We start from the raw sequence: 26,240 nt of genomic DNA, 5'->3' as shown, positions 1-26,240 counted from the left end.
ATTTACCGGTGCATATTTCCCCGTCCGTTTATAATTAAGATATAAATTATACCTCGGTTCTGTTAGCATATTTTTTAATTGCTAAACGGTGCATTTCGTGCGAGAACATTTTATATAAAAGTTATTTTAAAATATCATATAAATCCAATTCTAAATTTTTTTATAACTAAAACATAATTAATCATAATAATAGGGTTTCTAGCTTTTCATACCTTTATTTCATCATCAATCATCATATTAAGCTAAATCTATCTCAAACACCATTGTAAGAGTAGCTTCGAAAAAATTGGGAAGAAAAAAGGCAATCATTATCCGAGGTGTCACACCATCCATCCTCTTCTTCTCCTGGTGAGGGGGAACCATGGGCGCACACGCTTCACTGCGTCTTTTTCCATCCAACCCCCTATAAAATCTCCAAATCCAACACCCCACCTCACCTCTTCCTCCTCGTCTCGTCTCGTCTCGTCTCTTCTCTTCTCTTCTCGTCGCCGGTGGATTCGCCGCCACCTCCGCCGCCGCCGCCGGAGGAGGAGAGGGCGCTCCCTCGGGGGTGAGCATCCAGCCACCTCGGCCCGTTGCCTCCTCTTCGCATCTCGGCCCCGCGAGATTGGAAGTGAGGGCAGGGCAGGGCGGCAGGGGCCATGGCGGTCCCACTCGTGCTCGTCGTGCTCCCGCTCGGCCTCCTCTTCCTCCTCTCCGGCCTCATCATCAACGCCATCCAGGTGCGCCCGAATCCTCAGCTAGATTGGTGGCGAAATCTTTTCTTTTTCTGTTCTTCCCTTGTGTATCTCAGGCGATCTGATGCGGCAGTGGGCGCAAGATTTGGATTCTTTTTTTTTTGTTTTCTGTTTGTGCAAATCATTTCGTCGATTGTTTGTAGCCTCTTCCTTTGGATTACTAAATTATTGTAGCTAGGATTTCTGGGTTAATTTTGTACTCTTTTAGACAAAGATTTAGCATTTGTACAGTTATATGGACAGATAAGTATGGTCCCCTAATCTTCTTCTCGGGAATTTTTTTTTCTTGGAGATCCAAGATGCAAGAGACTGGTTTTGCAAATTTGTTTTTGTGGAATTATTTTCACTTAAAAAAATGTGTCTGTCACTGCGGGAAACTGTAACGAGAATCATCAAACTTTGCTTCATTTGATCTGCTAATCTGCACGCAACTATGCAGCGAGATCAGCATCCGGCATTACCTGATCTGTTCCTATGCTCGTGAAAAATTGCAGGCCGTCCTGTTTCTCTCGATAAGGCCGTTCTCGAAGAGCTTGTACCGGCGGATCAACAGGTTCTTGGCCGAGCTGCTGTGGCTTCAGCTGGTCTGGCTTGTGGATTGGTGGGCAGGGGTTAAGGTATGTAGATATGGTCAGTGACAAAGCATCTTTGTGATATGCACTTCGTATCAAGATTTACCTGTTCTGCTAAAATGTTAAAATACCCACATTTGATGTACACACAATGTTCTAAAGTTTATTTTGGAACCGTTATGCAATGCAAATCATCTGTGTGAAATAGCTTCCTTTTGTCACATTAGGACAGTATAACCAAATCAGGCAAACAGAACCATCAGATCAGAAATTAACTGTTAGCACATTTATGTGTATGCCGTGCATGTTACTATTTAATACAGCTCATTATTTGAGTTGTGAGCAGTGAGAAAAGTTTGAATATGGACTCTCTCTTTTTTGATGGTTCTGGACGCCTCATGCCTGGACATTTTTTTTTTCTGGAAAAACAGCCATGTTAATGGTACTGCCACTGTTGTGATTGAATTTGGCCTGTGAAGCTAAAATTGAAATCCAACTGCATTTTTCTCTCCATTATGGCAGTAAAATTAGAGTACAGCATAATCCATCAAATTCTGGTGGCTAATTGACTAACTGTACATTATGCGAATGATCCATGTGTACAGCAATTCAGATTACAATAGAACTTACCAGCCTGCACTTTGTACCTTTCTATCAGTCCACTTGAGCATTCTGCTTAAGATTAAATGTTTGATTTTATATTAATGAAGCAAACAATTTTAATTTTTGCCATTTCGCCTTTCCCCTAAAATAATTTGAACCCATGTTCTGCAGATACAACTGCATGCTGATGACGAAACTTACAAGGCAATGGGTGAGGAATCAGTTTTATAGCACAGATGATAGTGCTTACAATGTTCACCATGTCATTTTTTTTTGTTACAAACTTATCTGAAGAATCTTTGTAGGAAATGAGCATGCACTTGTCATATCAAATCATCGGAGCGATATCGATTGGCTTATTGGGTGGATTTTGGCACAGGTTCTCATTCTCTAGTTGTTGAAACATCAGTTACACTGCAATATTTTGTTAGAAGTTCAGTATATACAGATTTGTCAGTAACATAAAATAAATCATCCAAAACTTTTTTTTTGTCATGTGGTCAGCGCTCAGGATGCCTTGGAAGTACACTTGCTGTTATGAAGAAATCATCGAAATTCCTTCCAGTGAGTTAGATAGCTCATGTACATTTTACTGGAACATTTGTTTTGCAGTTAGTGCTGCTGACTTTTAAGTTATGTGCATAAAGCTATTATTGAAAAAAAAATGTAAAGAAGGTAATAAAATATTAAACTTGCTCTTGGGACTAAAATTATGATAAGATAACATATTGCATTATTATGTCATATGTTCCTTCTCACCAGAGCTCTATGATTGTTGATGGTGAATTTGTTTGAAGCAAATTTGATATAATACCGTTAGATGATTTGTTACACTTGAGATTCCACCACTCCAACCGCTAAGTATATTAATCTAAGGGTGGCTAAAATTGATATGCTTGAACTTTGTATGCAGTCAAGTGGATGTCATTCAGGTTGTAGCAATAAGTAGCAGAGTAGGTTGGCAGTTAAATGTTCAGTACCCAAAGTGTCTAAGAACTAGTAGTAGAACATACATTGTGTTTCTGGTAACATAGCTGTAGTTGTACAAACTCTCTGTTACACATGAAAATATGCGTGCAACCAACTTTTATGGAAGCTGTACGATGTGGAATGGAATGGTATGAAGCAATCTTGAAGAAAATTTGATGCCCATCAACTAAAATCAGAAAAGATGTGTTCTGCTTTTGCTAGAAATCTGATGGAGAAGCAGCCTATCGGGCTCAGTTCTTTGTAATTACTGGAGATCCATAACCTAATGTAATGTGCACTAGTATCTCAGTGATGCAGACACGCAGACATGCGAAGCATTCAGTTATCTATCTTCTGATATAGTACATGCTGCATGCAGACATGCTCAATGTTTTGATTGCATTTTGCAGGTTATTGGCTGGTCCATGTGGTTTGCAGAATACCTCTTTTTGGAAAGGAGCTGGGCAAAGGATGAAAAGACATTGAAAGTAACTTTTTACCTCATCTACACACATAATTCTATTGTTTGTTCTTTAACTTAGTGGTCTTGCTATGCTTATAGTGGGGCCTCCAAAGGTTGAAGGACTTCCCCAGACCATTTTGGCTAGCCCTTTTTGTTGAGGGCACTCGCTTTACTCCAGCAAAGCTTCTAGCAGCTCAGGAGTATGCTGTTTCACAGGGTTTGCCAGCACCCAGAAATGTATTGATTCCACGTACAAAGGTATTTTATTTTTTCTAGCTGAAACGATTTCTTGTATCTGGTATTCCTGTATTCTTGCATCAGAATTCACAAATATAAATCTCTTCTCCCAAGTTTTACCCTTGTAATAGTTCTGGTATGAAAGAAAATGAAAAACATCATATTATATACACTAGACATTAGTAAACTACAGATTTCAGATGGGTAATTCTAAATGTAATCATCTTCACATATCGAGAACTGCATATTCTGTGCTACGGTTAAATTAGAGTATTTCTGTTGCATATGTTCACAGTGTGCATCTATTAAACATATGCAACTTCATAGGTGATTAGGATGCAGAATCTGTCCTTCAAACGTAGATAAATGTTACTTGTGTTTGAAATCTCTTAGAACAATACAAAGAAGGTCGAAACACTTGAATGTAAGATACTTGTGTAACAACTTGCCTCGTATAACAATATGGGTCCTGTGCTCTACTGCCAAAATTTACATGTAATGTCTGTTGCCTGCCTAATTTGTACCTATAGTTGCTATCCGGTATGCAGTGTTATGTTTTTAGATTTTGATTGACATGAGGTCAACCTTTTCAAACTTTGATAGATAAAATGTAGTTTATAGAACGAGACAATGAGTAATTTCATAATGATGAAAACCACCATAGCCAAAATCATGCATTGAAGACTGAGATGTCAGACACTACTAGTAATATTGATGGATTATGGAGAAGAGTACAAAAGAGAAATAGGGGAACTCTGAAAATTCTTTTGTACTGGCTGATGGTTTCTATTCCAAAATAAACATGTGTACAGGTGTTTCAGCATAGTAATATGATGATGCCTGCCTGTTTATTACCTTCCTGAAAAAGAATACCTAATACGCTAAATTTCAAGATAAATTCTTGAACTTATATGAAAAAGATTTTTACTGGTCAATTGGACATTCAAGAATTGTTTTAAAGAAATAAACAAAAGCAACTAACTGAAAGATATAACTGTAATACTTCCAGTAAAATTAAAGCTTAATTGAAGTTCTAAAATGACAATTTGAAACAGCATTTTTTTATAATATATGACTGTAATACTTTCAGTACAACAGTTACTTCTTTAATCTGTTTATGGAGTGGCTGAGTGATCAGCTCCTTACAGTTATTAAGAATACATGGTTATGTCATGCATTTGGCCATGTAGTTATTTCGTATTGCAGCATTAAATCTATTTACTGATACCTCTTGTGAAAAAATGAAAATTTCCAGGGATTTGTATCAGCTGTAACTATTATGCGGGATTTTGTTCCAGCTATTTATGATACAACAGTAATTATTCCAAAAGATTCACCTCAACCAACAATGCTGCGGATTTTGAAAGGGCAATCTTCAGTGGTATGTTTGCTAACTTCTTGGATATCTAATGGCAGACCAATCAAGAGAGTGTTGCAGAACTAAATATTGAAATTTGATGGGTTTCTTTTCACTGTTGAAGTCTTGCAAATAAATATAGATACATAGTCATAATAAATTGATTTGATTTGAAACAAGTTTCCACTCCACTGTTTCTCTAGGTACATGTTCGCATGAAACGTCACGCAATGAGTGAGATGCCAAAGTCAGAAGACGATGTTTCAAAATGGTGCAAAGACATCTTTGTAGCAAAGGTGCTGAGCTATATATATTTTTTATTTAGACATCTTACAGTTGAAATGCCAAATGCATTGGTCGATCAATTAATTCTGAAGTAAATGTTGTATGTTCCTTTATTCTTAACTACAGGATGCATTACTGGATAAGCATTTGGCGACATGCACTTTTGATGAGGAGATTAGACCAATTGGCCGCCCAGTAAAATCATTGCTGGTAAAATGTCAATACTGGAGCATTTTACTTAATTGCATAAAAGATACAGTCTCTAATATCAGGATCTCTAACCTAGGGCTAATGGCAGTGTGCAGACATACCAGTACGGTCTGTGAGTGTGAACAGGCAAATAAAAACATAGAATTTGCTCACAACTGGAGATGCATAGTGTGAGGGGCAATTTGGAGTGAGCAGAAGACAAATTTCAGTGGGCATGGCTAGCTAGTGGCAGTATTTGCAGCTGTACCAACTGTGAATATTTTTGGGTTAGCTCAGAAAGTCTATTGGTCCATGCTCAACAAGTCAAAATCACAAAAAAAAAACAGTTTAATTTTATAGAAAACATCTTTTTTAAAAATCGAAATCAGGCTGTTTGGGGTTTGTCTGGTCTGAAACTGAACTTGGGTCGAAGCCCCTTCCTTTGTCAGGGCCTAGTCAGGATAAGAGGAGGTGTTTTGCTGGGACTACCGTAAGAACACACTATTGGTGATAGAAATGCAAAACTCAAGTACTTGCTGCAAGCCTGCATAGAACTGTTCCTTGTTTGGTCCAATACAATTACTGTAGCAACTTCCATAGGACGTCTTGTATGTATATGCTACTAGTGTTTGGTTAGTTACTAACTTTCTAATTCTGCTTATGTAACAGGTGACTTTGTTTTGGTCATGTCTCCTTTTATATGGCGCCGTCAAGCTCTTCCTATGGACTCAACTCCTGTCGACATGGAAAGGAGTCGGGTTTACGGGCCTTGGGCTCGCACTGGTGACGGCGGTCATGCATGTCTTCATCATGTTCTCGCAGTCAGAGCGATCGAGCTCAGCCAAGGCGGCTCGGAACCGTGTCAAGAAAGATTGAAAGAGATGAAGATAGAGTCTACAGCTTATCAATGGGAGCTACCAATTAACTGGGTATTGAATTCATGTAGGCAACAAAATTGAGGGCCTAATCTTTCCTGTATAATGCACCAAAAGGGTTCTTACAGAACTGAATGCCTGAATAGAGAGATTCTAGGAGATTTGGTGAACTAGCAACTCTGAGCTCTGTTGTGCTGTATTTTCAGAGAATGTTTTTTTTGGCAGAACAGGAATTGTACTACTTGTATTTATTGGAACTTCTACATCAGTCTGGATTTGTTCAGAAGACCTTTAGTGATTTATGTATCAGTGAAACTTATATCCTGTCTCCACCATTTGCATGATTTCTCAAAAAGTCACAACCATGATCATTCACAGTAGAAAGAATGCCATGATCATGTCTTCCTTTATCTGTCAGAGCTAAACAAATTTAGCACTTTATCTGTCAGACCTAAACAGATTTAGCTAGTTCCCTTTTAAGTATGAAAGGCTTGGTGGTTCAATTTAACTGAACTCCCTTTGGATCCATAATTCTTCAATTCTTTGGTTCGGTCGGTTCTACAATTCTGGATGCTTTAGATAAGGTTGAGGTCAAACTTTTATAACTTTGACTATAAATAATTTTTAATTTAATCTAATTTTTATAAATAATTTTTAATTTAATCTAATTTTTAGTTTAAAGACACTAGAACAACGTATATAGATTTGTTTTACAAAGTATTATAATAAAATGAAAAATTATTTATTGCATATATTATAATAGGAAAAACATAGTCAAATATATTTTGGAGACTGTGTTAATGTCCAAAACGTCATGAATAATAGAACCGTAGGGAGTATAATCATAAAGGCATTGGGATCGAGACATGAAAATGATTACTTGCTTGGCTCCTTTTCTAACCTGAATGGAAAAATAGAATAGAAAAAACGTAGAAAAAACATATGATTCTATAAAAAGATAATACATGAATGATTGTTTGATTTGATCACGGGGAAAAAAAGAATAGGATGAGAGATAAGGCTCAAAGGAAATTTTCTAAGATGTTGGAGTTCTTGCTAATTTTTCACCAAAATCTAGATGTGATGAGCCATTCAATAGGATTTTATAGGATTTGGAAAGCTCCAATCCTTTATATCAAAGGACCAAATAGATTTTTTTAATAGAATTTAAATCTTATCAAATTAATCAAAGGGCCCTAAGTGATAGTTTCTTCCCATCATAACAATTACTTCCTTTGCTTTAATAGAAGATGCTATTGACAGTTATATATACATTTGATTATTTATCTTATTTAAAAATTTATACAATATGTAAAATGCAAGTTATGGTTAAAGTAGTTTTAATGATAAATCAAGTCACAATAAAATAAATAACAATTGCATGCTGCCTCTGCCCCGTGTTATGTTTTGGCACAATATGTTTTGAGACGGAGGTAGTAATTTTTTTTAATAAGATGAGTGGTCAAATGTATATCGAAAAATCAATAGCATCAACTATTAAAAACCAGATTGCTATATAATTTCTAAAGAATTGTCTATTAATAGCAGTGGTCCAGTTAGTAAAGCACCTTTGTTTTGCTTGCATGGATCGATTTCTACACAAAAAAAAAAAAAATCTACCACCTAATTCTCTACCTCTATGGGCAAATGAATTATGACGACACAATTCTGTATTGGGTCATGTATTTTTGTTTAAAAAAACTTGGGGTAAACTTCCTTTTCAAATGGAGCAATTGAATTTGCAAAATGCCTTTTCAAGTTGGTTGGAATTATGGCAAAGATGCAGTTCTCTAATGGGCCATGATTTTTTTTTTTAAAAAAGGAAACTTGGGGCAGAACTTCTTTTCAACTGCTTCACTTTGAATTTGTAAAAATTCTTTGGCGAGCACGCTGTTTCACATCATGCAAGAGCTAAGTGACTGTTTTCATACTGACAAGCTACATTCAGTAAGCGATCTATGGAGAATTCTGCTGTAAGAAATTGTTCATAATTTTTTTTAACTGCTCATCAGTTGAAGCAACTCCATTAACACTAGAAGAATTGAAAGCTGATACCAAACCGTTGATTAAGCATGAAAAATTAGGTTGGGCTGCATATGTAAATCAATAATTAAGAGTTAAAATCAGGCACCTATCAGATACTGAGTAAACAGGTGCTCCTTCCGTTCCAAAATATAAGCATTTTTAACATAGTGACGAGTCAAACATTTTTAATTTTAACTATTAATAACAAAAATATAAAAAAAATCAATCATATAAAATTAATTTTACTAGATTTGTCATTAAAAAAAATATCATAATATGCTACTTTTTTATTTAAAACATCTTAGTTTTATAGATATTGTTGGTCAAAGTAGCATCTTAGATACCGTGTCAGAGTCTAAAAATGCTTATATTTTGAGACGGAGGGAGTAGTTCCTAATTCTCATGACAGGTTGCTGATTTTCTAATCTATTAATAACTTCAACTACTTAATTTCTAATCTATTCACAAATCACAAACTCAACTGTCTATGACTCTCCAACAAAATTCTGAAGCTTATCAGAAGGAATAGTGATTGACATATCAATTACCGAATCCCTTGCATTTGGGGTTTTTAAAAAAAGTTGGTAATTTACTGTACATCACAAGATGAAGATATTATTATATGTTAACATCACAATCCTCAAGCATGGCTGCAGCCTGCAGAGCCATCATCCATGTAGCCCAGCCATCAAAAGGCACATGAAGAGATGGTACAATAGCAACATCATACAAGGTAAATTATGCATGGTAGAAGAACCAGGCATCACCCACTGACCACTAGACAGACCCAGAAGAGAAGATGCAAAAGCAGCACAAAGGCAAATTGCAAAGAGCATCAGAATGTACAGATGTTCCAGCAGGGTACATACAAATAATATATAGCCTTAGAAAGCCTCAAAATGAATTAGAATATAATGTAGCATTATTATTCTTTGAGACCCAGAAGGGGCATCCCTCAAAAGTTCCACTAGGAAAAACACAGACCAGCAAGATCTCTGGTACATACAATTCAGTAAGATAAAAACCAAGAAGGGGAAAAAAAATTATCATCCTGATAACAACAGCTAGCACACAATTTGCAAAACGCTAGAGCAGTTTCTACTATAAGAACAAAAACCCAAAAAGGGGGGCCTATATGGGGGCAGCGCCGCCGTACAACTGAACACTCTTCAGATATATATATCCCGCAATCTTACTTCACATCTCAACCAAGAAAAAACACAAGGTTGCCAAAACCTAAACTCGCTGTAGAAATCCGAAACCACAATCTCAAACCTTACATAAAATGGAAATACGTTTAAAAGGTTCTCTTGAGGATATATATCTGATCTCATTGACCAACTCCCTGGTGGTTAGCTCTATTAACTAACCCATTTCTGTAAATCATGTGAGGTTCAAAATTTGCACCTGATGCACCTGTGGTTCTCTCCTCAACCTATTTTGACAAATGTTGTATGTGAAAAAGATTCCTAGGCGGCGACATTGCTGCACAAGGGAACATAAAAGTTAGAGAGTATATATAGTGTTGTGCAATGCATGCAGAAAAACAAAGAGCACAAAAAATAAGGTTTAGTTTCAGTAATGTCCTTAGCAGTGTAATATAACGAGGATGAAAAGCATACATTTAAAATAAGATGAGTACAAGCATGTTGTAATAATTGATCTTTTTTCTTTTACAAAAATCAACTTGAAGAATGCTTTGACAAAAAAATTATTACACCAGTGCCCCTAAGAAGTTCATTCTCTAAAATAAAATACTCCGGTCAGGCTTAAGTTTCCAAAATCTTATTAGGCCATTTATATGTATCTAAGATGCGAAGTTGTCTACCGTATGACTGAAGACTCAAGCTACCAAACATCCAAGGACTACCACAATTAATATTTGCATTGAGTAAACAAGCAAAATGTTATGTCATGGCTAGTTGTGGTAAGAGCAATGAATTCAGAATACTGAATTTCTGATAAGAACTGAAACAGATCATTTGCAACGAAATTTTAAGTTACTGAAGCACTTCAGAATTATTCTGTATCTAAAATATATGTTCGCACCATATTTCAGAAGCTAATCATAAATAAGATTAGTTTGTTGAGTTAATGATTTCCAGCTTTGAGACTGGAATCAATGAAATAACTAGCTATTAAAGGGACACAGTTTTCCTAAGTACCTTATAATTCTTAGCAGATACTTTAAGTTTGGTGAGTTGGTGACATAACCTAACAACTAGAAAGCTAAGAACATCCAAAAATACTAAACAGCTAGCTGAACCCATGACCCTAGTATACCTAAATATACTCATTTAGCTATAGACAACAAGTATAAATGCACACCAACAAAATATGGAGAATTGGGATAATATCAAAGTGGCCATCTTCGCTCATTTTGGTTCAGCCAGAGAAGAGCAACAGGGCCATAAAAAAGCAAACTTTTTTTTGTTCTAGAGGGTGGTAGCCAAACATGGAACAAATGTATACTTTTGAACTATATATTAGATATATCACAGGCATGTTAATGTCTAAATATAACACCGTCATGAATATGTTAACTAGAATCTCCAACTTGATGGGACGCTACACACATAACACATTAAGCACTGACAGAAAGTTCAATAATTGGAGAAGGGAATAAAGTTTCTACACCAAGCAAGTGTTACTATCTATTACGAACCACAGGTCAAAACTGGACGCATAGCTTCTGCTTTTCACAGCTACAAATTTAATTGTTGTACTACTTGGACAGCATGCCTAAACGTTGATGGGTGAATCATCCAAACAAATTGATGTCTAGTTCATAAAAAAATGCAATATCCAACCAAAGAATGAAATATTCAGAGAATCATCATACGCATTTTAACGTAACAGTTGCAACATTGAGTAAATATCTAACATACTCCAGAAGCAGTAAAAAAAACACACTTGTTTTTCTAGAAAAGGCCAAACTGCCAAGTGGTGTTACCACGCTTGAATGATCAGTGTCATCCAGTATTTTCCTAGGACAACTAACACTAGCATTATATTTGCAATGGTAAAAATATTTCCTATATAAGCATTGAATATGCATGGGTTCATCTAGCGATATTGTTTCAGCAGAATGAATATTCAATATTTAAAGACACTGTTTTCACATTGCTACCATCATAGCGGCACCACATGAAGGTAATGGTTGAAACACTAGCCAGCAACAAAATGGAACTTTAGATAAACAGAACATAAGCATTAAGAATATATCTAACCTCTATTTGTTAATGCCCCATGTAACCTGCTGAGTTCTTTGCTGTAACATCTGAAGCTGCATTCCCAAGCCCATAGCCAAATGGGCTGGTTCCATCAAGCTCAGAAGATCCGGATCTCCAAGTTGTGTCTCCATAGATGGAGCCACCGCCACCTCCTCCTGATGAATCTCCAAAGTTCCTTCCATACCCATTGGTTGATTGATTGAATGTATTAACAACACCAGATCCAGCATTCCTTCCATAAGCATTGGTACCGAGACCAAAGTTGGTTTCACTGGATCCATAACCGAAGTTCCCACTGCCATAGCCTGAGCCAGCATTAGCACCTTGTGCAGGCACAGGAGGGTTTCCCCAATTCACATTGTTGTTCCCAATTCCACCAAGGCCCCCATTGGCAGATGACATGAAGGAATTAGAGCTTGCAGAGTTGGAAGAGTAACTAAGACCTGAATTACCCCATAAATTACGAGCCAGCGAGTTGAACACTGACCCAGTACTGTCATTGACTCCACCATAGCTAACATTGCTATTGTATCTACCAGAATTTCCACTGTAGTATGGATTAAGCTGCCTTCCATACTGGAGACTGTTGTTGAAGCTTGAGCTTCCCCCAATAGCAGGGTTCATCCCTGGATCAAAATTCATACCGACTCCATAACCACCACCAAAAGAAGGATAACTACTACGGCCACCCGATAGAAGCCCAAACCTTGCATCCATCCTCATTCCATAGCCACCGACTGGGCTCGGATTATAACCCTGGGTGTATCCATTGAGGAAGTTATTGGCTCTGTTCACGGCATAGTTGAATCCACCGACAGGAGAACGCATGCTAGGCCCAGGTGATAGTTCCTTAGGAACCGCGCGCTTGACCTCAACCATCTTACCGTTCAGTTCATGGAAGGTCTTGAACAATGCCTTGTCCACAGCATCCTCCGAATCGTACGTAATGAACCCAAAACCCCTGGGACGCTGCGTGTTGTGATCGTACATCACTACGACGTCGGTGATCGTCCCGAACTGCTCAAAGTACTTCCTGAAGTCCGCCTCCGTCACGGTGGACGCTAGCCCCCCGACGAATATCTTCTTGGTGCGGCTGGGCCCCGGCGATCCATGAGCGCTCCCACCGCTCTTGCTAAGAGCGTGCTGATCGTCCCTGGGAACAGCTTTCTTCGCCTCCACCTAAAACAAAACAAAACAAAAATCCCAAAAAACATTCTGAATTCCTCGAAACGACAACGATCAGTAACACCTACAAACCACCATTACATACCACCATGGATGGATCTAGCACACCATCATCATCATCATGAATCTTAACACAAACATGTTGATGTAAGCAAACAAAGTTGATTTTAATTACCATGCGGCCATCGATCATGTGCTTCTCCATAATGACCCGCTCGGCGACGGCGGGGTCGGCGAAGACGATGAAGCCGAATCCCCGGGCGCGGCCGGTGGCGCGGTCGCGCATGATGACGGCCTCCACCACCTCGCCATACTTGTCGAAGTACTCGCGGAGGCGGTCCTCGTTGGTGTCCCACGAGATGCCGCCGATGAACAGCTTCCCGGCGTCCGCCTCCATCCCCTCCTCCTCCGCCTCCTCCTTCCCCGCCCCTGCATCAAAACAAACAACAACCACCGATCCCCCACCGGATCGAATCAGATCCCGATCCTTGCCCCGGCGATCCCCGGTCGGGCGGCAGATCTAGCAAGAACCGATCAAGAACCCGCCCCCAATTCGGCACCGAAATGGGGAATGAATGAATGAACGAACGAAATGAATTTACCGATTGATGATCGGGTTGGATCGATCCCGAGGGAGGGAGATGGTGGGAAGAAGATTCTTGCGAGCGAGGTGAGGTTGTGGGGATGCGTTCTAGGATCTTGGGGGAGGCATGGCAACCTCGCGAGAGGAGAGGGGGGGGAGGGAGGCCACACACCACCACCACCACCTCTTCTTCCTCTCCTTTCCTTCTCTTCTTTCTCTCTTTCTCTTGTTGTTGTTGGTGTTGTTGGTGTTTGTGTGTCTCTCTCTATTCTATCTCTCTCTCCTTCCTTCCCTTCCTTTGCTTTTTATTATTTATTTATTTTCTTTTCTTTTCTCTCTCTGCTATTCTCTCCTCTGCTTTTCTTTTTTTTTCTTCTCCTTCCATGTCCTGCAGAGCTTTATATATAGCTGTGTGTTGTGTTTTTTTCTGGACTTATTTTCCTTTATTTATTTTATTCGTTTTGGTGTTTGGCTTCGTGTAACGTTTGTGATCGTTGTTATTGATATATTTATTTCTTCAGGATCTTTCTTGATCAGGTTATATTGTGTGTCTTCTTTATGATTTAAATCATGATGATATTTTGCATATATTACGATTTTGATTTGATCTCTATTGATTTAATATCTACTTGTCGCTAGGATTGTGTCATATTTTCAATGTACCTTAGCCCTTAACTATGATGTCGAAATACTTTGCATTGTTTTTAAATTGAAAAATTAGGATTTTTTTTCTTATCCTCAAGGTGCAGTTTATTTAAAAATATGATTGTAAATCGAATCCATCGTTCCTTTTGGTCTTTTTCCGAGCTGCAAATGTTCTTCTCGTGTAATGTGGCTTGTTTTCTACGCTATTACTCATGCCATCTCACCACATTGTTTTCCTTCTACGCTCACAGTATTGTTTCATGCTCATAGCTTTTCTCCTCCACTCCCACATTCTCCACGTACTCTGACGTGTAACGTGCAGTGTATTGTCCGTTTCGCACGAAAGTAACTGCATGGTTTTGTTTGTTTCCATATAAAGAGATAATCATATCTTTTTCCACCTCACCATATATTTGGCTTCTACGCGATGTGCACCGGTAACGTTTTAATCAATTAACTTTTTATGCAAAATCAATTGCATACACTTATTCACTTCAAATCATCTTCACGCGCGTTTCGGCCCATACATGAGAACCATGAGTACAAGGGAGGACCAGTGGCAGAAAACTAGTCACGAGAATGGTAGATGTCATAACTAGAACATAGACACATTTCGGGGCATCCTTGTAGGAAACTGTGTATAAGACTTGGGGTCGGGTATGGACTCATGATCATGTCCAGATCATTTAGGACTAGTTGATTAGGACCCAATCTACACAAAGTCGGTCTTGTAATTCATGGTACAAATATACTATCAAATCTCATCGACAAATGTTTGTGTGCTCCTTGTGTTTATCTTTTCTTAGGCCATTTCTACATAATCTAAATGTTCGTTGATGCTCTTTACACGTCAAGGGGACACCTTTGGACACAAACAACTTATCACCAATTGTCCATTGTCTATTCAATTTAAACCAATCCATCCCTATCTAAGAACACACATATGTCCTTTACAATGTTATATCCACCTAGAAATTGTTAGGAACACAAGAAACCGACCTCTTGATGTTTTTTTTATTGAATAGGAATATGTGCATCTCCTAATTTTTGTTGGCATTTATCCAAATCTAGGACTTAAACTCCACTTAGTTGAGAGAATGTCCACCTATCTAATACAAATATACTCCCTCCATCCAAAACTATGACATTTTTCACTTGTCACCAAGAGCAAGGAGGAATTAACTCATCCCTCATGTAACAAAATCAAGAAACTATATGCATGCATGTAACTAATGAGTATTAAGATGGCTATTTGGATTCCGGTCAACAATTTAATTTAGCACATGAGAGTACAAACATGACCATCTCATTTAGAAAAACCAAAAAATAAAATATGCTTAACACTTTTAGATGGAGGGAGTATATAGCTTTCCACCGATGTGTATGGACTACGGATTAACATATTGTCAATCTCCATTCTTCCACCATAGATTGTTGCATGAGATGCTAAGACTAACATCTAGGACCATCTAAAATTTCTTAATGATAACCATACAACTAGCAGGAGATCTATGTATTTATATCTTTGCAACATATTTGATGTTTTACAAAAAAAATTATGCCGCGCCCTTAGAGAAAAAAATTCAAGATGAAAACAATACCGAAGAAAGATATACATATTAAAATATCAATTTACTATATCATCGTCTTATATTTTAGTCTTCATTTCAACTGAAAAACCATGTTTATTTTGAGCCCATTTTTCTTTCTGTTTTATATTATTTTTTACACACATTTCATCATGTAATTCATGCACTGTTAATTTGTACTGCCGTTTCTTCTTGGGGTTTCACTATTTTCAGTACCATCTCATCCTGACGACCAAGCTGTGCATACATTTTATTGTAGATAATAGATGTGCATATGGGTTTTATTTGATGGGTAGATGTGGATCTCTGATGAGATCTTCAGTGCGGAATAGTATGCAACTTTGTTATTTTCTTCTTGTTGTTTTCTTTATGGGTTCAAGTGCAAATAGGAGTTGAAACGTTGGATACAACTCATGGGCATTTTCGGCATTTTCAATGTGGCATGACAACATCACCATGTGGAGGTTAATGATACATCTCCCATAGCTATTAGTAGGGTGTTTATGTTAAGATCACACATCATTTTCTTGGAGGGAATGATGGGTAAATTACTTTTTAAATTATTGGTACAATTTATCTAGGTACAAGCAAATTTCTATATATGTATCATGCATGCATGCATGCAAGTTTTAGCCTTCGAGTAGGTATTAAGGAGAGGGGTCAAAAGATATGGCCTTATCTTTCGCTTATGCTTATCAGCCAAAATTTAAATTTTCAACCTTAAATTTGGAGTTGATTTTAAGGTTTTTTTCATCATAGTTTATTTTTAGCCGTTGCTTTTAGATCGTTAAGAACACATATATAAAAGTTTTATTTACAAATTATTGTTCGTTTGCAAATATATCGTCTTCTTAGAGTGAGTAAGATAATAGGGGTAGTATGGAAAGCTAATTTAATGATAAAAATCACATTTATAAGTATTAGGTTGTTATATTTGGGATAAAATTTAAACTCTATAAATTGTTCTATTTTTTTAGGAGGGAGTAGAAACTTTTTTTTTTGTTTATGTAATCTTTAAAAAATCGCATTTTTTTATTTGATTTGTAATGTTATTGGGGAAAATTATCAACAACTAGCTAGAGGGTTAAACTTTTTTGTATGATGGGAATGGATAAGATTATCTCCCTACAAATATGAATAGTATATTATATTTTGTATTAACTCTATATTGGGGTGTTTCTCCATTCCAAGATATATCTCCCTTTTCCAGGTCTATCTTGATGTAATCACTGACATATATGCTAATTAAGGTCTCGGTTATTTGACGCCATCCGTATCCTAAGCTAAGACTAGGCAATTAGCTACCTATTCTTTATGATTGTGACATGAGATTTGTATACATAAAACCTGATTAATTAGAGCCACTACTTCATGAGAATTGCCTAGAAGCGTAAGCCGTTAATTTTTTTTGTACTTTGGACCTTGATGGATTTCTTATTGGAGGCCAACAGGGGCAAAAAGGAGACACTCATTCCTCTGCATGGGGTGTGCTTTTCAACAGCTTCTTTGAGAAGTTTATGCTCACACTGTATAAAGGGCTTTTGATGTGTAGAAAAGTTGCTACAGATGATCTAGAGAGCACCAAGCATGGAGTAAACATATATTGCTAAAAGAAGATGCTCAATATCTGCATACCAAAAAAAAAAAAAACTAAGTCTGCAAAATGACCATGAGCTGAAAAATACAAGTCCGTGATGAAACTTTTAGAATTACTTTTCTCCTTTTCCATAAACCCCATAAAAAGAGGGATATAGTATTGTATATATTTATGTGCCTATATTATATTAGAACAGAATAGGATCGAGTTCAAATATGTTATGAATTATTCTCACACATGTTACTTGCTAGTTTGACTTCTGAATTTTTGTCTAACATTTTTTTTGGAAGAAATCAAATGTCTAACAAATATATGTATGTGTTAGATAATTTTTAAGTGTACCCACATGTATACTTGTACTAGGTGTATTATTGATCAATTCAGATACTTAGCTAGCTGTCCTATCGCTAGTTAGAAGTTTGCATGAGTTGACTTTGGATGAGTCTAATTAGACTTTGATCTCTGGCTAGTTTGTTAGTTTTGGTTGTGCTCATGCCAGAGGCAGCTAGCCCTCTTATTTCCAGCCGCAAATTGAGAGGCTCATGTTTTTTTTTTAATCTTTTGAAGACTTAAGAGTTAAGAGTGATTCATGTGGCTCAGCACCAAATAGTACAACACAGCAGAAGAAGTGTTATTCTGACCCTTTTAGCAACTTAAACTTCTTGATAATCATTTTTTGCTCAGTTTTCAAGCATAATCACACAGTGAGATAACATTTCATTAAATTGGATAATATATTTACATCTGATATAGATAATTAATAAATGAGTAAATTTTAGAAAACTACAACGTTAGTGACAAAACTATCAGTTTGCTGCAACATTAGCGACATGTTTCAGTTTGCTACAACAATAATGTGTGAAATTATCACAAAACTACAACTTTTACGTTATATGCTGCTACAGTATATATAGGTGACAACTCTAACAACATATAACATAAAGTTGCAGTTTTGTGATAATTTCCCACGCTATTGTTGTAGCAAATTGAAACATGTCGCTAATGTTGCAGCAAACTGATAGTTTTATCACTAAAGTTACAGTTGTCTGAAATTTACTCTTAATAATATAAAATACTAACATAGCTGTGACACAACAAAAAGAAATCGTGCCTATAGAATAAGAGTAGTATGACAATTGTACTTTCTCAAGTATAAGTAAAAGTGACAGGAGAATTACATGAGACATGCTTGCAAGATGATTATTATTTTTACAATGTCGCATCTGAATTTTCGATATGCATTTCGGTCATTATATATAAGAGAAGAATCAAGTACTAGTAAGTGGTCCTACAGCATTTGCTTTCTAATAAGCTGATTAACCAACCTTGCTAGCAAAGTATCACCAAACATTGGCAGCCATAAAAACGAAACCAGAGAAACAAAATGAAATACAGATTTAATTAAATCGAACTCTAGAAAATTAAAATGGATAAATGGATGGAATGGTTATGCTGGGCCTTTACTGGGCTCACTTATCAATGACATGGGCTTCATCTATCTGTCCACTATTCCACTGTGACCCTGCTGCAGTATTTCTTTCAAAAGAGAGGAAAAAAAACTGTACATAAGGAAGACATGGATCAGAGCAATTCAATATAAGTCCATGCAATTCATATGCTTATCACCTTGTAATTAGTTTTTTACATCTCCGGTCTCCGCCTATAGGCACACAGCCAATATGTTTTGGAATTGAAAATGAAAGAAAAAAAAGAGTGATGGGGCAAGTTCCCAACTCCTCTAAGAAGATGATTACTATAATTAAAAGCTAACACAAATCACGTAAATTCTAGCAGGTAATTCTGTTGGTACTACTCCATCTAAAACGGTACAAAAGACTCTTAGCTACCAATTCCAACAGTGTAGCATTACTACGCATATAGTATCCCACTCCTTCCGTGATAGCATCAAACACTAAGTATAGAGCCAATTGGTGGATATAAAGATAACCTGTATAGGATTAGCTATTTTTTATTATAAAAAACTTTATCATTTCGTCATCGCCAAATTCACCAACATAGAGGAATAGTCCCAAATAAAACCAATTTTTTTTACCTTGGCACCCCATAAGCCAATTTCCAAAAAAAATAATTAGTTTTCAAAAAGATGATGAATTAAAAATCTAAATTAACCTCCTTGAATAATAGAAGGGAATGCAAATGGGACCAGGCTATTTTTCCCAGAGTACAGCTAGGAGTACTAGATCACTACTTCTACTACTGCAAGTGCAAATGCAATTATGCAATTATGCAATGCAACATAAATTAGCTCATGACAGAGAGTGTCATGAATATATATGATCATGCAGGGGAGGGTTGCAAATTGCTATGACTTGGCAATTTGATAGGAGCAGAGCAACTAGAGAGGTCCCACATGGCAGGGAGTAGTGGGCACTGAACATGTTGATATGATACAGCTAGGTAGGGTTCAATGGGCCATACATATAGATACACTGAAACACAAGTGTGAGATTGAGAGTGAGTGAGAGGGTTGGATGTTGATGGAATAAAACCTTGTGGCCCCCAATGATTGAGAAGCACTACCATTTGCTCAACCAAACAGATCAGTAAGCAAGGCATGCATCTGCATATAGCAGCTGAACAGCATTATTTTCCCTTCAAAATACGGTTATTATATTAATTACATGTGTACCTAGTCATATGCATAAACTCGACGTCCTGATCAGCTATGTGCTTTCATCTCTGAAGCATGCAGTCTACTCCAGCTTGCAGTTGCAGAAGATCTCAGTGCCATGCTGCTAGCAAGCTACGCCGTGTTTAGTTCCAAAATAATTCTTCAAACCTTCAACTTTTTCATCACATCAAAACTTTTCTACACTCACAAACTTTCAACTTTTCCGTCACATCGTTCCAATTTCAATCAAATTTTCAATTTTAATGTGAACTAAACACAACCCTAATTGCAGGGTCCTGAGCAAATATATGAAATGCAGCAGTGGTGGTGATCTGTGCTGTGTCTCTTGATTGAAGCTGTGGTCCTAGCTAAGATAATTAATGTTCATTCTTCAGCTAGCTGTTAAGCTGTAGACATGCATGCAGTGGCAAATTTAACTTCCTAGGAAATTACTGAGCAGAACATGCATGCAGTGCCCATGCTTGATGAGCTTGCATGTATAGTGTTAAGAAAAAAAATGATGACAAATTAATCAAAATGGGTCAGATTCTGAATAAATCTAGAGCTGATGAACGGTTAGATGTATATGAAAGTGCAACACTCTCAGCAAGTCAGCATTACATTGCCCAACCCTTAGAGCCTTGGAAAATTAAATGTGCTCTTATTTTTCATAGGACGAAGTATATATGCTTGTTTGGATGTCCCTGTTCTTTTGTAGAAATAGATGGATTAACGGGCACGTCCATAAAGCTCTTAAATGGCACGTTTTTTTTAGAGAAAAATGGCACGATTTTTACAACAGAAAAACTTTTTATATGTTAATTTCTTAATTAAAATATTATTTTAAATCTATTTTCAACTTTATAACAATTAATTTATTCATTTATACCCTAAAATGCTGATACTAGACATATATACCAAACATATAAACAATCCCTTTTGCATCTCCAAAACTTTGTGTTTCCCGGTATATCAACATCAGTACATACATAGATTTTCCTAGTTAGTTGTATCTCTTGTGATTTAACTTTTAAGTACATATATGTGATGGCATGATTTTGAATGAATTTAAGTATGTGCAAATGCAAATGCAACTACTCCATCTATTTCATGTTACAAATCATTTGACTTTTTTCTTAGTCAATGGTCTTTAGGTTTGATCAAGTTTATAGGAAAAATTAACATCTACAATACCAAAATAGTTATATTAAATTTAACACTAAATATATTTCGATAATATATATGTTTTGTACTTAAAAATTATTAGCATTTTTTTTTAAAAAAAATCTAAACCAACTTAAAAAAAAGTTTGACTTAAAGGCTATGTTCGCAGACACGGTTGGAATCTAATCCTTGGTGCACGTAAAAAGAAACAGCTCATTAGCGTATAATTAATTAAGTATTAATTATTTTTTAAAAATAGATTAATATGATTTTTTAAACAATTTTCATATAAAAAACTTTTATAAAAATAAATCATTTAATAGCTTGAAAAACGTGCTTGTAAAAGAAGAGAGATGAACTGGGAAAGGAGAGGGAATAACTGAGCAAGTACTCTACAACTGAGCGTGTGCAGCCGCAGTAGCGATGGGGAGATGAAAGTGCTCCATCCGTCCCTAAAAGGACTCAATTCTTGGATTTTCATGTCCAATATTTGACCGTCCGTCTTATATAATTTTTTTTAATAATTAGTATTTTTATTATTGTTAGATGATAAAACATGAATAATACATTATGCATGATTTATCTTTTTAATTTTTTTTTCATATTTTTTAAAATAAGACGGATGGTCAAACGTTAGGCACGGAAACCTAAGAATTGAGTTTTTTTGAACGGAGATGCGGCTATTAGACTGACGGGTGGGCCCGGCGGCCTCACTCGTTTCCCGAAACGTGCACGTGTGTACTGTGAACCCGTCCTCCCCACCTAACCTAGGCCACCACTGACTCCACTCCGCCATCTCCATCAGGCATCTGCCCGAGCCTTCCGCTTCCGACCGTTTATAAAACCCCCCCACCCCCCACCGAAGCGAAGCGCAGCGACCGCTCCGACCGCCGCCGCCGCCTCCGCCGCTCTCAGGTGATCCTCTCCGCTCGTCTTCCCCCTCCCGTCACCGCCGCCGCAGGCTAGCTCCAGCTTTCGATCGACCACCGGCCGGCGCACACGGCAACGACGTACGTCGAAGCTAGCCACACGCCGCGGGGCGGCGCCGCCGGCCGTACGTCGCAGCGAAGCTAGGCGGGCGTCACGGCTGCTGCTGTGTCCGATCCCCGCCGCAGTCGATCGATCGATCGCCGGCGGTGAGGTCGTCGTTGCCAGCTGGTGCCACACCGGCTAAGCTGGGGCGCCATCGATCTGATCGAAGCACCCGGATCGATCTGACGTGCGCGCGCGCCGCCCTGATCGAAACCCTAGCTAGCTCCATAGCCGTAGCATCGCCGGATCTGTGGTTGGTTGCCGGGTACGTTGAGGATGAGTTTTTTACTTTTTTTTTTGGATGCAACAAATCAACAAATGGAGGTGCATCGATCTCATTTTTACGAATAGTTGTACTATATATACATATCTAGTGCGGACTATGGAGTAGGCTAGTATATATGGGTGAACTAAGAATTATAGGCATTATGCGCAAACTAGTTTGATTTCACGCGTGTGCAAGGTTATTTGAAAGGGCGATTTTACTATCCTTGAAAAAAAATAAACCCAAGAGATACTGCATTTCATAAATTTGATACCACAAAGTACTAAGTATCTTAAATACTGTAAAATTGATCTATTTGAAATAGAATCGTACCCTTATGTCTCTAAAGGTTCATACGAGGGACAGACTACGTAATAATTGAAATCTTAGACACCTTAGATCTAGAATCATAGATAACGACAAAAAGTTAACGATGCCATCGACTGGGAGTTACGAAAAAATATTAATCATCTGACATGTAGCAATCCTGTTAATACAATTTGTATTTGCTATATATATGTTGTAGCTATCATTCTATGCCGCTCTAATAAATATGCTTCCATTCCATCATGATGGACACATATATCTCTCTTTTCTCTCTGATCAACGGTTGGTGGGTGATAACAGGGTATACATGCTGGACCTTTTTGTGGCTTTCAAAAATTATATATTCTACCATTTATTTAACTCAACGTGAAAAATATTTATGCGCGCTGCATGTGAAGGGAAATAATTGATGTGGACTTTAACTCGAGTAATTCAATAATATCTAGGTTTATTTTGGGATGCGATCGGACCCTTATAAGATGCGATGAGATTCCTATGACGTCTCTTGCGTGGGCCATTGTGAACCTGTTAGTTATGTGGCTAACATATGAGCTAACTTAGAGAATTCGGTTCTTATAAGGGTAATTTTATCATTCTTAAAAAAGTACAGGGAAGTACCATATTTTCTAGTGTAAAATTCGATATCTCTAGATATTGAGTATCTTGATGTACCAAAAAAATTTAGTTTAAAATTTAGGTAGCTCAGATACTTTTTTTTTAAGAACTATAAAATTTCTCTTCTTATAATATGACCTTTATGCAGCTGATGACTCATGGAGTTAACTGTTCCTTGCAGGTTTAGTAGGGTTTTAAGTTTCGATGGCACCCTCATCCCGTCGAAAATTCCGTCGGAAGAAACCTTCACAAAATGTCGACTCCATAGGCCTTCAGACACCGCGCTCTTCGGCCTTGGAAAACCAAGAACCCTTGTTGAATTCTGAATATTCAGGACACAATTCTGCCATACAGAATGTCAGTTCCAGATCACAGACATTGCCTCTTCTCTAGCAATTGCTATGAAAATAGATGATGAGTAGTTTATCACCATCGATGACGCCTCTAATTTGCATCTCATTTTTCATTCTCAGATCCCTGAAGATTTGACTGTCTGGGATGTTGTCAAGGGCGACATAGCCATTGTTGCCAGCAAAATGAACGCGATGACAGAGCGGCTGCTGGAAAAACTCAAGATCGCGCTCCGGTTGCTCATGGAGGACATCGATGATCAGAGCCATGTAGAGCAACTCGTTTGTCTTCAGAAGCATGTCGAAATCAGGCCTGACCTGACATCGGCAACGCTTCTGACGGCTCACCATGTGCAGTTGGAGATGTTTGTTGCCCTCAAGATGGGGATCCCGGCATATCTGCACGAAAATGTCAGCGTGCCACGGAGCCGTCTCGCGGAGATCTTCGCCTACGAGAGATGCAAGAACATCTCCTGCCAGAGTGTTCTCCCTGCCGAGGAGTGCGACTGCGATGCTTGCTGCTGCAGGAGAGGCTTCTGCAACCTCTGCATGTGTGTGGTCTGCAATGGGTTCGATTTCGATGTCAACACATGCCGCTGGATTGTGTGTGACGGCTGCTCTCACTGGACTCATGCTGGCTGTGCAATTCGTGAGGAGCAGATTAAGACTGTGATTACGGTTGAGGATGGAGTTGCCCACTATGTGACAGTGTTCTTCTGCAAGGCCTGCCATGGGACATCTGAGCTGCTGGGGTGGGTCAGGAATGTGTTCCAGCATTGTGCCAAGATCTGGGGCACGGATGCGTTGGCGCGAGAGCTCGAGTATGTTCAGGAGGTGTTCAGTGTGAGCGAGGATTCGAAAGGGAAGAAATTGTTCGAGAAATGTACTGATCTGATCGAAAGACTGAAGGTTGTTCAAGCTGAATCGATGGGTCCAGAAGTTCTGCTTCAGGCACTCCAAGGTATGTGTACTGCTCTGTGAACTTATTCACTTGTACATAATTTTTGTCTTCTCATCTTATTTATGCTGATTTACTCAGTGCTTGTGTTTGGTTCTTAGCACTGACTATGTTAGGGAATCTATGCTTTACTTTTTCTTTATTTATAGAAGGACCATCACATAATCAGAGAGGATTATCCTCATGTGATGGGTAATTGATTTCATTTCCAACTTTTTTTTCGAGGGAACATTTCCAACTTTTCCAATTGAAGCAATTGCATATCTTCAATTGTAAGCTGATTGATTGTCCACTGCAGTTTAGTTTTATGCATACTGTTTAACTTGTCAGAACAGCTACAGTTTTGAAGCCAATTTTTTTACAAAAAAAATATGTGGGGCATTGGACTCAACAACAATATGTTTGATGGCTATTTTTCACGATTAAATTAAATTCCAGAAAGTTTATCTTCTAAAGTGCCATATATGCTTCCTGTCATTGATATATGACAGGGAATTAAATCAAATTTGAGCTATTACACACTGACATTTTCCATATTTCCCAGAGATTGAGCTAGATGATGCTCCAGAGATCACTGAAAACGAAGAACAGATGCAGCAGAACACTTATCCCCATGAGACCTGCAACAATCAACTCTCTGAAACTGCAATGACGAACAAGAAGGCTCGCCTCTCTGTCGAGGCCATCACCGACGACGGCGAGGTGGAGAAGGCCAAGGAGGCCGAGCAGCAGCTGCAGCCCATGGCGGCGGAGCAGCTGCGGCAGAAGAAGCAGGAGCAAGAGGAGGTCCCGCCACCGCCGGCGAGCAGCGGCGGCGGCGTGGCGGCGCCGACGACACAGAACGCGATGCTGTGCAAGATACTCGACGCGCTGAGCGGCATGCCGTCGCCGCCGTCGTCCGAGTCCGCCGCCGTGGTGTCCAAGGTTCATGAGCTGCTGCGCGAGGCCCTGAGCATGCCGCGCAGCTCCGGCTGCGCCACCGCCGCCGCCGTCGACGACGATGACGACGTGGCGCAGAACGGGAGAGACAGAGACGACGACGACGACGACGACCGGCGGCAGATGATGATGTTGAAGGAGATCTATGACATGGTGATCGGCATGACGAAGACGACGACGAAATGATCATCCGACGAACATGATTGTCACCTCACATGTATGTGATCGGTGATCCAGATCCATTGCTAGCTCGATCCATCCATCCATCCATGAATGGTAACCAATCTCTCTGCACTCTGCACCGTGAACACAAAAAACATATTCAGAATCCATGGTAAAATGGTAAGTGGATCTGTGTAGTGTTTTACCAAATTTACCTGTATGCACTGCAGCTCATCGATCAGCCAAACACCCAACCTTGTTTTTTTACTGTTTTACTGATATTGCATTAGTTAGTTGTTGAATTGTTGTATTAGAGAGAAATTTATCCATGTCGAGACAAGGTGAGCTGGATGCACCGGGGGCGCGCCGTGCGCGCGCTGGCGTGCACGGCCGGTCGATCGCTCGACCGCGACAGATCGCGACGCCGGGAGCGCGCTCGGCGCGCCGCGGCGTGCACGGCGACGTGGATCTGGCCTGGTCGGCGGCGTGGCGTGCCAAAGTCGTCGCCGTGAACAAGTCAACGAGGGCATCATGGAAACGAAGACCAGGGGGGAAGAGCGAGCCCGCCAAGTCAAAACCTGACAGCTCAATCTAATACTCATACCTCGTCGGTGCGCCATGCCCATACGCCGAGGCTTCCAGTACAGTCCAC

The 26,240-nt window shown here is 38.7% G+C and overlaps 3 protein-coding genes across 3 annotated transcripts; 2 read left to right on the top strand and 1 right to left on the bottom strand.

Annotated features, from left to right (window-relative positions):
• The first annotated feature begins 417 nt into the window (after positions 1-417).
• On the top strand, positions 418-6,615 carry LOC127754941 (1-acyl-sn-glycerol-3-phosphate acyltransferase PLS1). Its single transcript, XM_052280551.1, has 11 exons — positions 418-722; positions 1,232-1,354; positions 2,084-2,123; positions 2,218-2,291; positions 2,417-2,476; positions 3,292-3,369; positions 3,444-3,602; positions 4,837-4,962; positions 5,142-5,234; positions 5,350-5,433; positions 6,082-6,615. Exons 1-11 carry the CDS (start codon positions 642-644, stop codon positions 6,286-6,288), a joined length of 1,125 nt encoding a protein of 374 aa, XP_052136511.1. The 5' UTR covers positions 418-641; the 3' UTR covers positions 6,289-6,615.
• A 2,597-nt stretch (positions 6,616-9,212) lies between these two features.
• Positions 9,213-13,606, bottom strand: LOC127754873 (heterogeneous nuclear ribonucleoprotein 1). The gene is made up of 4 exons (XM_052280464.1): positions 13,333-13,606; positions 12,906-13,159; positions 11,543-12,724; positions 9,213-9,797 (listed from the first exon to the last, which is right to left on the bottom strand). The coding sequence occupies exons 2-3, from the start codon at positions 13,125-13,127 to the stop codon at positions 11,552-11,554; spliced, it is 1,395 nt and encodes a 464-aa protein (XP_052136424.1). The 5' UTR covers positions 13,128-13,159; positions 13,333-13,606; the 3' UTR covers positions 9,213-9,797; positions 11,543-11,551.
• Positions 13,607-23,383: 9,777 nt separating this feature from the next.
• Positions 23,384-25,834, top strand: LOC127755436 (OBERON-like protein). Its single transcript, XM_052281114.1, has 3 exons — positions 23,384-23,536; positions 23,653-24,490; positions 25,032-25,834. Exons 1-3 carry the CDS (start codon positions 23,384-23,386, stop codon positions 25,610-25,612), a joined length of 1,572 nt encoding a protein of 523 aa, XP_052137074.1. The 3' UTR covers positions 25,613-25,834.
• The last annotated feature ends 406 nt before the right edge of the window (positions 25,835-26,240 follow it).

Source organism: Oryza glaberrima, chromosome 11 (assembly GCF_000147395.1).
Source record: "Oryza glaberrima chromosome 11, OglaRS2, whole genome shotgun sequence".
In the NCBI taxonomy this organism is placed as follows: Eukaryota; Viridiplantae; Streptophyta; class Magnoliopsida; order Poales; family Poaceae; genus Oryza; species Oryza glaberrima.
Note: the sequence above shows the minus strand (reverse complement) of the source record. Positions and strands in the feature narration are given on the sequence as shown.

Bases quoted from the DNA above. Each gene is read 5' to 3' on its own strand.
- LOC127755436 (XM_052281114.1), top strand. From the start codon at position 23,384: ATGGCACCCTCATCCCGTCGAAAATTCCGTCGGAAGAAACCTTCACAA. The intron at 23,537-23,652 runs GTCAGTTCCAGA...TTTCATTCTCAG, and splicing joins ACAATTCTGCCATACAGAAT to ATCCCTGAAGATTTGACTGT. The intron at 24,491-25,031 runs GTATGTGTACTG...CATATTTCCCAG, and splicing joins TCTGCTTCAGGCACTCCAAG to AGATTGAGCTAGATGATGCT.
- LOC127754873 (XM_052280464.1), bottom strand. From the start codon at position 13,127: ATGGAGGCGGACGCCGGGAAGCTGTTCATCGGCGGCATCTCGTGGGAC. The intron at 12,725-12,905 runs GTAATTAAAATC...GTTTTGTTTTAG, and splicing joins ACATGATCGATGGCCGCATG to GTGGAGGCGAAGAAAGCTGT.
- LOC127754941 (XM_052280551.1), top strand. From the start codon at position 642: ATGGCGGTCCCACTCGTGCTCGTCGTGCTCCCGCTCGGCCTCCTCTTC. The intron at 1,355-2,083 runs GTATGTAGATAT...CATGTTCTGCAG, and splicing joins ATTGGTGGGCAGGGGTTAAG to ATACAACTGCATGCTGATGA. The intron at 4,963-5,141 runs GTATGTTTGCTA...CTGTTTCTCTAG, and splicing joins TGAAAGGGCAATCTTCAGTG to GTACATGTTCGCATGAAACG.